General features: G+C 45.8%; 5 protein-coding genes across 17 annotated transcripts; 1 reads left to right on the top strand and 4 right to left on the bottom strand.

Moving 5' to 3' along the window:
- Nucleotides 1-101: 101 nt before the first annotated feature.
- On the top strand, nucleotides 102-2,973 carry TERG_06344 (V-type proton ATPase subunit D; the record flags this gene model as incomplete). 3 transcript variants are annotated; one of them, XM_003233303.2, is made up of 9 exons in its annotated part: nucleotides 126-244; nucleotides 306-418; nucleotides 480-490; nucleotides 547-872; nucleotides 934-982; nucleotides 1,042-1,051; nucleotides 1,111-1,151; nucleotides 1,206-1,261; nucleotides 1,316-1,459. In XM_003233303.2, the coding sequence occupies exons 1-9, from the start codon at nucleotides 230-232 to the stop codon at nucleotides 1,457-1,459; spliced, it is 765 nt and encodes a 254-aa protein (XP_003233351.1). In that variant the 5' UTR covers nucleotides 126-229. The 3 variants fall into 3 exon arrangements, with proteins under 3 accessions (XP_047606887.1, XP_003233351.1, XP_047606888.1); XM_047750171.1 differs by having other exon boundaries at nucleotides 102-418; XM_047750172.1 differs by having other exon boundaries at nucleotides 1,042-2,973.
- On the bottom strand, nucleotides 1,686-2,695 carry TERG_06343 (uncharacterized protein; the record flags this gene model as incomplete). The annotated part of the gene is made up of 4 exons (XM_003233302.1): nucleotides 1,686-2,095; nucleotides 2,178-2,484; nucleotides 2,584-2,590; nucleotides 2,649-2,695. 4 exons carry the CDS (start codon nucleotides 2,693-2,695, stop codon nucleotides 1,686-1,688), a joined length of 771 nt encoding a protein of 256 aa, XP_003233350.1.
- An 11-nt stretch (nucleotides 2,974-2,984) lies between the features above and the next one.
- TERG_06342 (uncharacterized protein) lies at nucleotides 2,985-7,284 on the bottom strand (the record flags this gene model as incomplete). Its single annotated transcript, XM_003233301.2, has 5 exons — nucleotides 2,985-3,562; nucleotides 3,617-3,785; nucleotides 3,850-4,477; nucleotides 4,535-7,052; nucleotides 7,117-7,284. The coding sequence occupies 5 exons, from the start codon at nucleotides 7,282-7,284 to the stop codon at nucleotides 3,431-3,433; spliced, it is 3,615 nt and encodes a 1,204-aa protein (XP_003233349.1). The 3' UTR covers nucleotides 2,985-3,430.
- A 916-nt stretch (nucleotides 7,285-8,200) lies between these two features.
- TERG_06341 (uncharacterized protein) lies at nucleotides 8,201-10,235 on the bottom strand. Its single transcript, XM_047748600.1, has one exon. It carries the CDS (start codon nucleotides 9,587-9,589, stop codon nucleotides 8,492-8,494), a length of 1,098 nt encoding a protein of 365 aa, XP_047604585.1. The 5' UTR covers nucleotides 9,590-10,235; the 3' UTR covers nucleotides 8,201-8,491.
- A 6-nt stretch (nucleotides 10,236-10,241) lies between these two features.
- TERG_06340 (AGC/PKC protein kinase) lies at nucleotides 10,242-14,122 on the bottom strand (the record flags this gene model as incomplete). Of its 11 annotated transcripts, none has more annotated exons than XM_047750161.1 (7): nucleotides 13,061-14,122; nucleotides 12,566-12,961; nucleotides 12,123-12,504; nucleotides 11,398-12,051; nucleotides 11,138-11,339; nucleotides 10,671-11,076; nucleotides 10,242-10,613 (listed from the first exon to the last, which is right to left on the bottom strand). In XM_047750161.1, the coding sequence occupies exons 1-7, from the start codon at nucleotides 13,728-13,730 to the stop codon at nucleotides 10,552-10,554; spliced, it is 2,772 nt and encodes a 923-aa protein (XP_047606877.1). In that variant the 5' UTR covers nucleotides 13,731-14,122. The 11 variants fall into 11 exon arrangements, with proteins under 11 accessions (XP_047606877.1, XP_047606886.1, XP_047606879.1 ...); XM_047750168.1 differs by having other exon boundaries at nucleotides 10,552-11,076; nucleotides 12,566-13,615; nucleotides 13,683-13,952; nucleotides 14,039-14,122; XM_047750162.1 differs by having other exon boundaries at nucleotides 11,138-12,051.
- Nucleotides 14,123-15,417: the final 1,295 nt, after the last annotated feature.

Here is a 15,417-nt window from a genome sequence, read left to right as displayed (position 1 = left end):
TTATCAATTCTTATTTAAACCAGTGGCTGCCCATTGAGTGGGGATCACGTGTTACTCGTGGGACCCCAGGGAGCTTGTTTGGACTTTCAGTATTCAGTATTGTGATGACATCGTTTGTTTCCTCTTTACCATATCAAGAGGGAGGCGCAAGGAAGACAAGGATTTGATTAAGCCCTGTTCTTCATATGAGAAATTCTCCTTTTAAGTGTTAAAATAGCTAAATTCCGCAATGTCAGGCTCAGCGGTAAGCTCCGTCCAATTCAACGTGTCAGAGTGACTAGAACTGACCTCAAGGGCTAAACCAGGATCGCGAGGCGGTGTTTCCCACCAGGCAGTCTCTGGGTTTGATGAAAGGGAAACTTAAGGGAGCTGAACAAGGCCATAGTCTACTCAAGAGAAAGAGTGAAGCGCTGACGAAGTATGTTCCCCTGAACTGGTGACCTAGGCACCCAAAGCTAACCACCTCTGCACACCTTAAGGCGGTTTCGAGGTACGCAGCTTCAGCTATCGCCGGCAGACGGAACTCTGATTTTTCTTTCTTACTAGAGATCACACGGCGAATCGATGATGCTAAACGGAAGATGGGCCGAGTGATGCAGATTGCTGCCTTCTCCCTCGCCGAAGTGACGTACGCAGTTGGTGGTGATATCGGCTTCCAGGTTCAGGAGTCTGCCAAACAGGCTCGCTTCCGAATCAGGACAAAACAGGAGAACGTTTCTGGTGTCTTGCTTCCTCAGTTTGAGAGCCTGACTACAGATGGTAACAATGATTTTGGCTTGACAGGCCTTGGAAAGGGCGGGCAGCAAGTTCAGCGATGCCGTGAAACTTATGCAAGGGCAGTTGAAACTCTCGTGGAGCTTGCAAGTTTACAGGTTAGCCCTTCTATACTTCTTGCTGATGGTATATATCCCGTTAACCCTGATGCCTTAACAGACTGCTTTCGTGATTCTGGATGAAGTCATCAAGGTGGTGAATAGACGAGGTATGCTACTTCCATTTTATATACTACTATTTGTACTGAAAACTGACAGTGTGATGCAGTTAATGCAATGTATGGATGTGGTTTAGCCAGCAAATGTCTTGAAAGTACTAATGCCCTCCCTCCACTAGCGAGCACGTTATAATACCTCGAACGGAAAACACAATTAAATGTACGCAGGCTGAGAATCAAGTTCAAGTGACTATTTTGACTAATATACATGCAGATATCAACTCAGAACTTGATGAACTGGACCGTGAAGAGTTCTACAGACTCAAAAAGGTAATTTATTGTCTTTTGGCTAAGATACAGCAGTTACTGAATTATGCTATCTAGGTTTCCAACAAGAAACAGAGGGACACTGCGGCTTTAGACGCCGAGATTAAGGCTAAGCAGCAGAAGCAAGGGGCCAGAAGCAAAGAAGATGGAGCGGAACCAAGTGACATGCTGGCAGATGCCGATGAAGATGTTATATTTTAGGTTCATATATCTTTTCGCCGATAGCAGTGAGAATTCAAGGAGCTATATATAATATGTCGAGTTGTGGTATGCATGAAATAAAGTATAATTTAATAGGTTACTAGATTGAATACGTTTAGACCGACATCTGGATCCTTATGGCTACTGAACGAACCAACGCCTGAACGACCGTGGGGATCCCCATAAGAACAAACAGCACCCACTATGATGCCTTGCCCTGCTCCGATTATTGCCTCTGGTAGGTGACTTTGATCGGCTTTTCGTTCTCCCCGAGAGCCATGCCAGACGTAGCCTCCTTTGCACTGATCGCCCCAGATTCATTTTCATATTCAACGAATGCGATGCCCTTTCTCCCTGGAACCATACGAATTTCTTTAAAGCCGGGAAATCTTCCAAATATAGCACTCAAACCATCCGCATCGTATGTCTCGGGTAGCTCTCTTAAGAACAGGATCTTGTTTGGGGGCAAATATTCGTCGGGAACGACTGGTGCCGCAGCTGTTCCTGTAGGTTTGAGTCCAGTTCCCTTTTGCGCCTTTGTTGGGCGAGAATCTGGTCCACCAGCCGTGCCAGCAGCACCAGCAGGGCGTTTTAGCTTCTTCTGGGCTTCCAGGGCCTCCTGTGCTTGCTTGCGTTCTGTTGATGGGTAAAACTAATGTCAGTGCCTGTTCGAAAGTATAATAGGTATATACCTCTCCGTTTAGGCCAGAGTGCGCACCCTTCTCAGCTAATCTCATCCGCTTGTGAGCCTCTAGTTCCTCGTCACCTCCTTCTCTCATCACTGTTGCATCACTTTTTGTTTTAGCATACTCCAAAACCATCGGTTTTTCGAAGAGCTCAAAGCCGTTAACCTCATCAATGGCGCGGGTAGCAGATTCAACATTATCAAACACAATGAATGCTTGACCTTTCGCCTTTAAGTTCGTTTTCGCAACAATCTCGAGGATTGAGCCGTACTCGGAGAAGATTTCGGTTAACGCTTCTTTTAGTTGCTCGACTTTAATCCTTTCTTCTAAATTCCGGACCTATTGGAAGAAAAACGCGCACAAACATCGCGGTGTAGGTTAGCGGATGGCGAGAGGTATCCAAAAGGGCCAAAGGTATGTGTGCGAGGCAACACTAACATAGACACTTCAACAAGTTAGCACATATGAATTCCCATTTTTTCGGGGGAAAGGAGAAAACAAACGTTGGATTTGGGGGTATCGATGACCCTGACACTGCTGCAGTGGCCATTGTCCCAGAGCGTAGAGCTTTGTTCTCCCTTGTTATCCTCTAAATCATATTGAAGATTCCAATCGCTATTAAACTGGAATGTAGCAATGCTGTAGACCGAAGATCTGTCACGTGATGATAAGAAAATGCCCCAGCAAGGTCGACTAAGGTTTGATATAATCACGTGATATCCCTGTCTCCGGGATAGTGACTAAGCCATCAGCTGCACTTCTGGTGGCGGGTACGACGATTTAAATACAGGCCTTACCTATTCGTCATCGTGATTAGCAGTTAATGATCAAGGGAGATGTCATAGATGTCCCGTATCTGATATAATATAATAATAAACCATTTAGCTTAACCTCTCAAGGAATACTTCGTAAAATAATTGCTTCAGTACGAAGGAACGTACAAAGTAAGAGATGATGTAGTTCAATTTCGATATTTATGCGTTAGTTATGCGTTAGTTATGTAACAAAGCTCCATCAGTTTATGTATGTAGCTTAGTATTATCTCGTGACTCGGTTAAATCGAATTGATTCCCTGAAAGATTGCCGAAGTTTAAATATACGTCAAATAACTAGTTATTAACTGAAAATTAAGCACTTGCTCGAATATTTTCTCACCTACGAAGCTTGCCCAGGCAAATAACTAATGGTTATATGATGTCTAGAGTGTTTATCTTGAACATGTTTACTATTACTTGATAATTATATAGGTTAAGTAGTTGATCATGGAACTACCTTCCAACTTGAATCATGATAAGATAGCCTGAACTATGTTATCCACCGTCGCTTTTAGCTCTTTCGGCGGCTGCATCCAGTTCTCTGTCTTCAGTGACTTGTTTCCAGTCTGAATAAATAGGTATTCGCTTGTAAGAGCTCGAATCTTTGTATTCGTCAGTATATTATTAAAATATAGAAAGATAAAACTAATTCATACCTTGGGGTAAGGGTGTAGCAGCATTTTTGTCATCTTCAACACTATATTCTCTCTCAGGAGCTCATAGTTAAACAAGCAGTAATAGGCCTTAAGTCCAGCTTCAATTCTTGGAATGTTAGCAGACTTAAAGTGAAATTTCTGGACGAGGTGGAAGAGCTTCCTTATAGATCTAGATGAAAGTAGACGTTAGTATGAAATCAAATCCAGTCACAAGAGTCTAATGCAATACATACTCAGGATCCAGCTCCAGTATTTCCGGATTGAAGCAATTTTCAATTAAAAATGCAAGGCTCTCAACGGTGGGTATAGCATAACGATCATCAGTTATATTCTCCTCCAAAACCGTAAGCAAGCTCATAAAGATGTCCCTCTGCATGCGATATCTAGTGTTGTCATCTTGACTGTTGATAAATTTCACAACGGCAGTACGGGACGAGATGATAAGACTGTCGGCGCCGGCGGTGAGGGAGGTGACGAGCCCCTTTATCAGTGGCAAACAGAGCCATTCAATTTGAACCAGGGTGATAAGCTGTGAAAAGTAGGCAGTTGTTGAAACTTCACTAAAATGATCAAACCTCGTTTCCAGAGAAGGAAGGCTCGTGTCTGATTTCCAATAAACTTCGAAGCATTTCCAGGCCTTAAATCTGACTTTGTCTAACTTCTCAGCTGCTAGCCTTATGACATGCTTCATCAGATTATGCACGTTTGAATGGCCTGTCGGATTTTCTAAGCGAGACGCTAAGATCATGTGTACGCCATTGATTGCTTCAGTCCGTATTAGGGATCCAACGTCACCTCGATTGTCTGTAGTGTAATCATCAAGCAATACACCGATATGACTCTCAAGTTCATCTGTGTTATCTATTTCCAGTTTTGTAAGCATGGAATGGGTCTTTAAAGATGAGAATAAGTACCTACCGAGATACGGGAGTACCCCAGTCAGAATACATCTCAGAGCGGAGATGCGTTTCACAATTATAGGTTCTTCCGGTCTAGTGCAGCGTACGAGTTCGTCAAGTATGAGTTTCCTCTCTCTTCCATCACTTGGCGAATGCCGATAAACTGCACCCAGTGCCGCTATTTGACCACGGCCGGTTGTTTTTTTCCGGTTTGATTGGACCTCGTTAAGCCATTTCTGAATGATGGCAGACTTCCTTTCTACAGATAAAATGGCGAACATATCCACTGCAGCCTGAAAACTGGCCGCAACAGTTTCATCGTCACTACGTTGAACACATAGCAACAATATAGTGACCGTCGTTTCTAGAAAATCATTATCAATTTGTAGCCCAAAGCATGACGCATCGCTTCCAAAGACGGTGTATGAGCGAGCAAGCGAGGATATCAAGCGCGAGCAAGCCTCTGCTGTTAGGTCTGGCCGATATTCTTGGAGAGTCAAACTTTCCACTGAAGGCCCCGATTGAGAGCTAAATATGCCCCAGAGCCGATGGATTTGTCGAGACAATTCAATCACAGGACTAGGATCTTCAGGGGTACCGTCTTTAGTGGATTTATAGCGAAGAAATGCGTCAACTGTGGCTGAAAGCGCCAGAAATCCTCCATGTCTAGCTTCAACGGAGTTCGAGGATGTCAAAGACAAGACATGTAGAATCCTATCCAATACAGTACCTATCCCAGCGTATGACATTTGCAAGCTTAATTCTCCAATAGCAAGAGCTGCCGCTCTTCTTGATTTTGGATCTGGAGCACCAATCCCTCTCCACCGTAAAAGCCCTCCTATGAGTGGTGACCAGTACACATTATCAAGCTTGGTAGCGGCTATAGCCACTTCTGTCATAGCAAATTCCCTCCGTGCCACGGAGTGATAGTCCACAGCCTGGACGATTGATATTCCTTCAGAGATTGAGTCAGGGTGGCGCCCAATCAACTCCTGCAGGGCGGCAGACGAACCCCTCCGAATATTCCCAGAGGGATCAAGGCAAGCTGAGGAGACAAGCTCTATTACCAAGCTCCGTAAGAGGCATTTATTGTTGTTTTCAGTGGTGCTGATTTCAACAGAGTCCAGCTCTCTCGTGGAGTACTTCCTAGAAAGTGACCAAATGCCAAAACAGGATGCATCCCGAACGGTGACACCAACGGAGGCACCAGTCGACGATCTTTGTTCAAAGGTTAAGCCCGAAACTAGGCATTCAAACAGCTGAGATAACCGATCAAGTGGAGGTGATCGCCGGAATAGTAAGTATCCAAGTGTGAGCATAAGGCCGTGCCATTTTTGGGCATCAACAGATTTAAAACTCCTCACTACAAGTCTATCCACCATGGACCGAGCCTTTTCTTTAGATATCAATTTACCGCTCTCTTCCTCATAGAGAACGTTGTCGTCCAATGCACTGATCACTGCGTCTAATATATCCGCGCCAAGGTCCGGCTCGAGCTTCAAAGCAATCATGCTCAAAGCTTTACTGGCTGCAAATCGAACTGGCGTATCTTTGTCACCGACAGCAAGGAGAAAATAATCAATTGTGTCTTCTAAGATTATAGAGACTTCGTGTGAAGAGATCTGTAAAAGATCCGGCCGCTTTTCTAGTGTTAATGAGAGGATATTCATTTCACGAAGTATTTTGACCAATAGTTTTCGAGTGGAGGCTGAGGATTGCACAGTAGCAGATATATCGCAACTCCCTCTAGACAGATCAAGAGCTTGGCTAAATATTGGTCTCACAAACGGTGCAATGTCCTCAACCTGAGCAAGGGTTCCAAGTTTCGCTATGAAAGACAGAAGTCCAATGCATGTAAATGTCGAAGGAGGTGTAGTTTCCATACCGGGCTTCAAATGTCCCAGGGCCCATTCGACAAGTGATTCCAACATACCAAGCTGTTGCATATCCTTCCTTAATGCAAGCCTCGATAGTAAGAGGACGGCTCCCTCTCGCTCTTTTCCGGGTAGGACTAGGTATTTTAGTGAAATAGATAGGATTGCAAGTGCAAGTTTTGGGGTCTTCGAAGAGAGCCCCGAGAATGGTGATAGGTTTTGGTAAGGAATTGAGATATTTTCTGACGAAATGGAGGTCAAGTCAAACGGTGCCAACAAAAGATGCGACAGCCATAGAAGCATAACATATCGTTCTTCCCAGTTAAGCGCTAGGCCCTGTCCAGTCCTAGTTGACCTGTTTATGTCTGCACTGACAATTTTATCCCACGCAATAAACATTGAAAGCATTGGTTCGAGATATTTCGGCTCATTGCTGAAAAGGCGAGAAATTACCTTCGGGCCTCGCACCTTGCATAGGGTATATAAAATTTTGCATATTGCCCGTGCTAGCGGGTACATCATGCCTGGCTCTTTAATCTTAGTGACAGAACCATAACTATGATTATGGCCAAGAAGATATGATAAAAACGCATCCGTCAGGTGCGTGAGTATCCAGTTAAGGTGAGGATCCAACAGTTGTGGCCACTCTTGGAACGGATCCAACTATTGATGTTAGATTAGAGTTGTTCGCAAATATATACAATTAAGATGCCGAGGAGCAACTAACTAGGAGGATCAACTTCTCTACTTTTACTGCTCTTGCCCACCGGTGAACTACTCGTTTTCCGGAGTTAGGGTGTTTCCACAGTAATGGGGGAAGTTTTGTCCTAAATTCTTCAATCAGCTCGCCAGAAGCTCGCTGGAGCTCAATGTCACGATCATGAGCAGTATCCATTTTTGATATTCTGATAATGTTTGTAACAATGGAGCTTGAACGGGCACTTAGATTTTGTTAGGCACTCTTGGTCGTTTAGCGGCTAACTCGTTCGTTAAGTGTTTAGCATAATAGTCGAGTCCACTGCTGACTTGTCAAGTGACCTCCGACTTTGGAGCTTATGTAATGGGAAATTACTCATCCTTGAATTGGATTGGCGGAGTCAATAATCGTTTAATCGGAAGCAGGAACTAGCCGCGCGGTAACTAACTTAAATCCCAGGGTCTTAAAGTAAATTTTATCAATATTCAACTGATATTGTTATCCAATCACCCACAAAGAGCTCTATAGTGTGGGAATTATAAACGCGAACTTAGAATTCTAGCAGCCCTAAGCATTATTGTAACTCTGTGAGCCGAGTATTGTTGGTTGTCGACTCTCGGATATGCCTTAATTGTATGACTTATTATACGAGACAATTAACTAGTTAATATCACAGTCTGGGAAGCAACAAAGAGAATAATTGAAAAAGTCACAGTCATTAAGAATAACGCCAGTAAGGAACCACCTAGATTACCATATGAGGCCAAGTTATAAATCTTCATCTAGTGGATCAGATATTGAATCAGCCATCCACATCACGTCTCCTGTGCCCTCTTGTTCACACTGAGCTATTGTCTTCCTCATCCGTGCCGCCGCAATCGCAATAGCTAATGCGTTCCAAACATCCTGGCCGTATTCAGAGAAATTGAAGCGGGACATCAGCCGCCCGCTTATTTTGGCGTCAAGCGTAGAAAAGGTCTCGGGGTCAGAGTCAAGTGTCATCAACACCACCACTGGCCCACAAATTAAATACCCTGTGATCACTGGGAAGGTGCGATCTTGGTATTGTGGACGAGCCTCAGTATGGTCATCCGCTCCATCATCGCTTTCTATGCTTGGGGTCAGGCGCCAGGCGTTTTGATAATCCTTAGCCACGGCGACAAGTTTTGAGTTCATGATATTAACTGCATCTCTGGTGGTCTGATTGGGTTTGAGGGTATATACGGAATAAGGGGGTGTAAATCGCGGCCGCTTCTGCATGTCAATGTCACGTAGAGTCCACTGAAGATAAGTACACAAGTATTGCTTGATCACTTTCTCTGGGGGAAGATGGCAAGTGATGCGGTCCCTGACACGTCCACCCAATGTAACAAGATTGTTAAAGAATTTCATACCTAAAATCTTATCAGTCATTATAGTGGTATTCTGACGGGCTGTACATACCTCGAAACTCGTTCCTGCTAGATATGTATGCAGTATGATCATTTGCAGGCTTAAAAAGCGAACCCGGTAGGGTCATGAAATCCATCTTCCAGCCGTGTGGTAATACTGGCTCAAACCCACGCATGGCCAACCGGAAATACAGATCTCTCTCTGCGTCAGCCCAATTTCCAGACGGGCCTTCTACTGCTGCAGCCCATCTCCTTGCTTTCTCCATGCAAAACTCAATGTCTAAGTCACGCTTGATCTCCCTTTTAATTGAATATTTGGAACCATATATCTCTTCTTCACTGAGATCACTTTCGTGGGCATCGCGGCGAACAATTTGCTTTAAAAGATTCTTGTCAATAATCTTGGGGGATGGGCGATAAACTTCCGCACTACATAAACGTCGAGACGGATTCCTTTTTCGATGCTGTTTGGAACGTGGTGTCTGTAACACTGGTGTGTCCGTCTTATCTTTTTCTACTTCAGTCGCCTCGCCAAAGACCCGTTGATGGTCCTCGTGAGACACTGAAGACTCAACACACTCATTTCCAGAGGAGGTATCAGAAGCAGAAGTTGAAAAATCATCCCTGCTTAGACTAGATTCCTTGGCCTTGCTGCCCTGCCCATCTTCAATGAGTGTGCTGCCATCTAGTTCACTATCATAGCCGGAAGACGGGCAAAAACCCTTCTGTAATGGAGACTTAGGAGGTCGTAGATATACCCTCAATCGTTTTGAAGGCCGTTCAATTTTGACAAGAGACGAACCACCATCATCTGAGTTAGCAGTCTTTCCATTCTTTTGGCTGAATTCCCCTTTCTGCACGGTCCTACGCTTCCGTCCAGCACTAGGCGTTTCTGGAGTCAATGGCACGAGACTTTGATACTTATTTACCTTACCCTTGAAAGGGTGTCGGTTACATCGTGGTCGGCAAGAACTTGGAGGAGATAGCATCGTATGAATAAGGCGATTTCTGGGTATTGCTTCACAGACAGTGCTCTTCTGGTTTTGACGGGGTATATTCTGCAGGGTAATGAAAGCGGTGAAATGTCGACATATACTGGACAGATAATCCATTTTGGCGATAGGCTGAAGAGAATCAATTCTTTATAGATGGAGACTTGATCAATTTGCAACAAAGGGTTTGATTCTTTCAAGGCCTGCCGAGCAGATCTTGCATCTATGGGCCTTGTTTCTATTACGGTAGAATCCGCAGAAGACGAGAGTGCCAGCAGGTAGCCAGCAGGATGAAGAAGAACGAAACAGACTTGAAATGTGGTCAAAATTGCCGAATCGGGTAAGTGGGACTTCATCCGTATAAAAACGGCTTGACTTCCTTTAATTCTGACATGTTGAAGGAAGACGGAGAGTTCACAAGCTTGCTGAGCCATTAGCATTAGTTAAGAAGCTCACTTTGATTCCGCGGCATCTCGCTGCATCCAAGGTACCAGGATGGCTGAGTTGTATATGATATGGTGAGACTTTGGAGGTTTGAACTGCTCACTTCGAGTGCTCAAAGAAACACTAGTTAGATGACAAAATCAAGTTAAGGATATACAAGCTATCATTAGTTAGTTCAGCTCCAACTTTTGTTTTCAGCAAACAAACAGAGGTGGAAGAGAGAGTATGACGGGTCGAGATGAGGTGAAAAGAGAAAAAACTAGAGCACTCTCACCAATCTCGTTTTTCTTTTCTTCTCTTTTCTTTCTTTCTTTCTTTCTTTTTTTTTTCTGGAATTTTCAGTTTTGTCACTACAAGAATGACAACCTTATCCTCCTTACATGGTGATCGATCATATAATAATGGGTATATCGGACAATTAACTTTACTATAATACTGACCAAGGGTATTATGAAGATAGGAAACAAGAATAAGGAGAAATAGCATCATTATAGAAAAAGTTTGAGGAAACGGAGTAGGAGAAAGGGGGAGTGTGCTGATGCCGCATGAAGACCATTTGAAAGCGACTAGATACCCCAAACCTCAAGTATGCGCGAGAAAGAGAAAAAGGCAGAAGACAAAGAAGTGTGTACACACGTTTAGTCACAGTCTACAAAATATGAAAAGCCACGGAATTCTTCTTGCATCGCTTGAGTGAGAACTATTACGAACATGTTAGCTTGAGTTACGCTAGAGCCGAAGGACAAAGGACACTTACCAGACTGAACTGGAGTGAGAACGGGAGTGACACTCGTGAACTCTTGGTCGAAGTTACTCGTATCAGTAGGGCTGGTGATCTTGGGGAAGAAGGGCGGCGGAACACGCTTATGGTAAATGTCATCCCAGTTAATATTCCGGAAGAAGGGGTGGGACATGATTTCCTGGGCATCAGTTGGTCCAGATCCCAATCTCAGTTCTGGCTCACGTGTCAACAGCTTCTGAAGGATTGAGACAGAGTCCCGCGGCATGTGGATAGGGTAAAGAGGTTCATCCGCAAGAATTGCGTCGTAGATTTCGTCCTCATCCTCTCCTCGGAAGGGCGACTGCTGAAGCAACATCTGGTAGATTAGAACGCCAAAGGCCCACCAGTCAACGGCTCTACCGTATTTCTTGTCCAGAAGAATCTAGAAGGGGCCTGTTAGCTATGTTCCAGTGATTGAGAATGAATTAGAAGCGATAACATACCTCAGGCGCCATGAACTCGGGGGTTCCACAGAATGTACTTGTGGTACTACCATACCACATCTCCTCCTTACACAGGCCGTAATCGGCAATCTTAAGATGCCCATCTAGCGATAGTAGGATGTTATCGAGCTTGAGATCTCGATAAATGACACCATTTTCATGGAAATACTTCAAAGCCAAACAAACTTCGGCAGCATAGAACCTAGTGAAAAATCATTAGTTAGGACTCAGCTATGTAACTGGGGCTGGAGTGCACTCACTGAGCTCGTTTAAGACCAAATTGACCACGTTGAATATGCAACATTAGATCACCACCACTGATATACTCCATAACGAAGTAGACACGAGTCTCTGTTTGGAAACAAGCGTGGAGATTAAGCAGAAACGGGTGACGCTCCTTGTTGGCAATCAAAAACACTCGTTTCTCTGACTTAGTGCTTTCCACTTCGTCATTTTCAATGATGAATTCCTTCTTCAAGACCTTGATAGCATAGAGCTTTTTGCTCGTCTTCGATTCTGCAAGCATGACTTTTCCAAAGTTTCCTTTACCAAGAACTGCAAGGAAGTTGAAATGATCCAATCCAATCATAGCACCAGCCTTCTTTTGGGGGTGTGCAGAAGCGGGTGGTGGCATTTGATCCTTCGTAGCAAGAGCCGATGGGTGGCCAGTAACAGGGGCTGGTTGCTGCTGATGCTGTGGGTGCGGTGGGTGCTGTGGATGTTGCTGCTGTTGCTGCTGTTGCTGCTGTTGCTGCTGCTGATGCTGCGGGTGAGGTGGCGCCATAGGATACTGGTGTCCGGCGGGCTGATGACCGACTTGGATTGGAGGGAGCTGTGGTGCTTGAACACGCGCATAGGCTCCAGGGTCGTAGTGAGAATGCGGTGGTGGTTGCGGCTGTTGCTGCTGGGGTAACCTAGATTCGCGGTTAGTACAAAGGACTCTCTAGCGATAACTATGGCGTGGTTTGAAAGCAATTTATCATACCCTGTCTGCTGTGGCATTGGGCGCATGCCTGTAGCAGCAGCGGCGGCGGCGGCAGCTGCTGCGCTTGAAGGGCTATGTGGAGAGGCAACGGGGCGTCCTGGAGAAGTTGGAGATTGTGGATGCATGTATGAAGAGCTGGCTGCACTGACAGCTTCTGCCGAAGGAGACATCATCGGTGCGCCGTAACTGTCTTGAGATTTCCGATGTCCACCTTCGATAGGTGCAGGCTTGGGACGAGGGGGTTTGGTTGAACCACCACTAGTCCTATTGGTATTTCTTGCTTTGATAATAGTCTCCAGAATTTGGTTAGCAACCTCCATGGACATCCCGCAGAAGTCAGGCACCAGGTGAGCACAGTTGGCATGACAGGTAAGGGAGCATTCTATTTATACCAGTTAGTACACCTGTCTTATAGATAGGTGAGAAGAAATGGTGATACATACCGGAACACCGTTTGGCATTCTTCCTTCCGAAAGGCAACAGATAACCGCAGTGGCAGCACCAATTAGCAGAGATGTTGGAGTATCCCTCGAACCTATGAGGAATGCGGTGGTTGATCTTCTCCTCATCCGGATCAGTCTCATAGTTTGCCTTGCTAATACACTTGGTCACAACTTTAGGGTAGCACTTTCGGTGACAGGTATACTTGCAGTCAGAGCACTGCATACCCGCTGCATATTTGAGGAAATCACCACAAAGAGCGCACCGCATAATGTTGTAGAACTGCTGGGTAATGAACTTGTGGCCTTGCTTCTCATGGACCTCTTCCTTCTTTTGACGGACAGCTCCTTGACGGTTGAGACCAATATCAAACGGTCGCCTATCCTTGAGTTGTTTGGCTGATAGGCTCATTGTTAGTATAGTTTCCACTATATAAGGGTTTCATGTGCCTTGATGTAGGAGGTAGAAGGACAATATTTCAACAAAGGAATTCTTACCAAAGCTCATCGTAAGGTGTATCCTCCCCACTGGCTCCAAAGCAAACCAGGAGTCAACCATGACTGTAGCATTTTGACCGATAGGAGCCTGCCCTGGGGGTTGAGTTCTGGCGGGCTGGCTAGGTTGGAACGAGCTTCCCTGGAACTGCGTATCCGGTCTGATGGGCCCATGATCCATTTTATCAGCAGAAACCCATCCGGAGGCATTGAATTCCGTCTCGATCTTTTTGCGGCGCATCTCTTCCGCAATATCCGAAATCCGTATCCAGAGCATACCAATAGGCGTTGGTCGATCACCGGACTTATCATACACAGTGAGTTCGATCTCGTTTGCCTTGTCAATGTCCACATTAAAGGTTTCCTCAGTCCATTTGTCTGACCTAGTAGCCCGGGTTTTGGCTTTTACTGCATCTTCAACTTTCATGATCACAAAGGTTTCAGGACCCCGCGAAAATCTAGATCCAGCAGCATGGTCAACGTCTCTAACAGCATGGATTTTCATGGTTAGATGACCCGTCAGAGGCTTGCGCATGTTGGGGGCATTCAAACTGTCATCTAACCAGTGGGTTAGTAAATTTAAAAATGGAAAAAGGGACCATGAAGTATTCAGGAAGCTTCTAACCATCTGGGTGATCTGATGCGCTCTCAATATCAACGTGAAGGTCCTCATATCGTTTCAAGGCCTGTTTTAGCAGCTGAATCTTCTGGTTGCTCTCGATACGCCTGCCTTCTGCATCTGCTCGGCTTTTTCGATCGCCCTCGTCTTGATAAAGCCGCACCATCTTTTCAATACCAGCCTTGTATTGTTTCTCAACACTTAATTTGAACTCTAGCTGTGACAGCATAAGCTGGATCTTAGGTCCCAAATATGGAGTATCATATTTAATCAAATCTACAAACCAGCACCAGTTAGTAAAAAATCAAATATATTGATTCAAGTGCAATAGCAAACTCGAAACTGGGTAGCAAGAAACTGACCTAACTTGCTAAAATTGGGACGTGCCTTGGGCATGGCGGAGTCTGGACGCGGGTCATGGAAAGGTGCTCGGGGAGGCATCATGCCTGTTCCACCCTGGCTGTAACCTCCTGGGCCAACATCCCCATAGCCGCCTTGGTCACTGCCGCGGTATGAGGAGCCAACGTCCTTTGGGGGTAAAGGCGGGCCGTCACCAGGCCCTCGCGTCGCGGTAGGAGAAGTATTTCCACGGCCCATCTTTCGAAGCTGCAGCTCTTGCATCTTCTCCTCAAGATAAGCAATGTTCTTCCGTCCATCCCGTATATTGGCGTCCACTCGCTGCTGTACAAGTGGGTTATCGGTAGACTGTCTCATATTTGTCGCGGCAGCAATGAGGGCCTTCTCGCGATCGATTTTGCGATACACGGTGGCGATGAGCTCGTCGTCGCCCTCCATGTTTGCGGTATTGAACGAGGAGGCAGCTTTATAGTCGCTTTTAATAGGTATGTAGGACTCGTCTGAGTTGCCTGTTCAGCTAAGATAAGACGAGCGTATTCTCGCAGTGTGTGTTGTGGTTCTGTGTCTCGGGGTGCGGGGGGGGCTAGGAGAGCGAACAGGGTCTCCGAAAGGGCCCGGGGGGGCAACGCAAGCGAGCTGTTCGACCAGATCAGCGAGAGATCGTGAAGAAGGGAAGACTGTGCAATTGTATGGAGGAGAGAGTCTGTGCTTGGGACGGAGATCATGCGCTTCTGGCGGACGTCATGTATCTCCCGCTGTTGTGCAAGATGACTGCTTGAGTGACGTTTAGTATGTAACTGGACAACACCAACCGAACGACTGGCCACTACGACAGCACTGCGAGAGAAGAGCGTTATGCAGCGATGCCAGCTGCCGTTCCCGCGTCCGAGGAGTGGTTAGGAAAGCAAAGGGAGGTTGAGTTGCGCCCGTTGGTGGCTCTTAGGCGGTCATCTCGGGGTCGCGAGCCAGTTGAGGGTGGTTTGACGTTGGGTGGGTTTTTCTCTCTCTCTCTCTAGACTCGCAACTTAGTTTAACTTACTAGTCAGCTAGTTCAGCTAGTGAGGGAGGGGAAGGAAAAGAGCCGCAATATTTTCGTGGTGGGGAGTACATTATTATCTACGCCGGGGCCACACATACACTCAGCAGAGAGCAGAAGATGAGCATCTGAAGTAGAGATCAACAGGTACATGTAGTTAGTACTTATTTTCGTGGTCTCTAGACATCTAACTGTAGAAGATGGCCGTCCAGCGGCGGTTGTGTGCGGTGGTGGTGGTGTTATTATGGCCTCTTCGCGGTAGGGCTGCCCAACCCCTGAATCGCTGCATAGGTGTCCTGTCTATCTGCAGGCCCCAAGGGAAAACAAATACACATCGGCTACTGAATG

Source organism: Trichophyton rubrum, assembly GCF_000151425.1.
Source record: "Trichophyton rubrum CBS 118892 genomic scaffold supercont2.7, whole genome shotgun sequence".
Taxonomy (NCBI): Eukaryota; Fungi; Ascomycota; class Eurotiomycetes; order Onygenales; family Arthrodermataceae; genus Trichophyton; species Trichophyton rubrum.
Note: the sequence above shows the minus strand (reverse complement) of the source record. Positions and strands in the feature narration are given on the sequence as shown.

What these genes read in the sequence shown, in the direction of transcription:
- TERG_06341 (XM_047748600.1), bottom strand. Translation starts at nt 9,589, where the DNA reads ATGGATTATCTGTCCAGTATATGTCGACATTTCACCGCTTTCATTACC.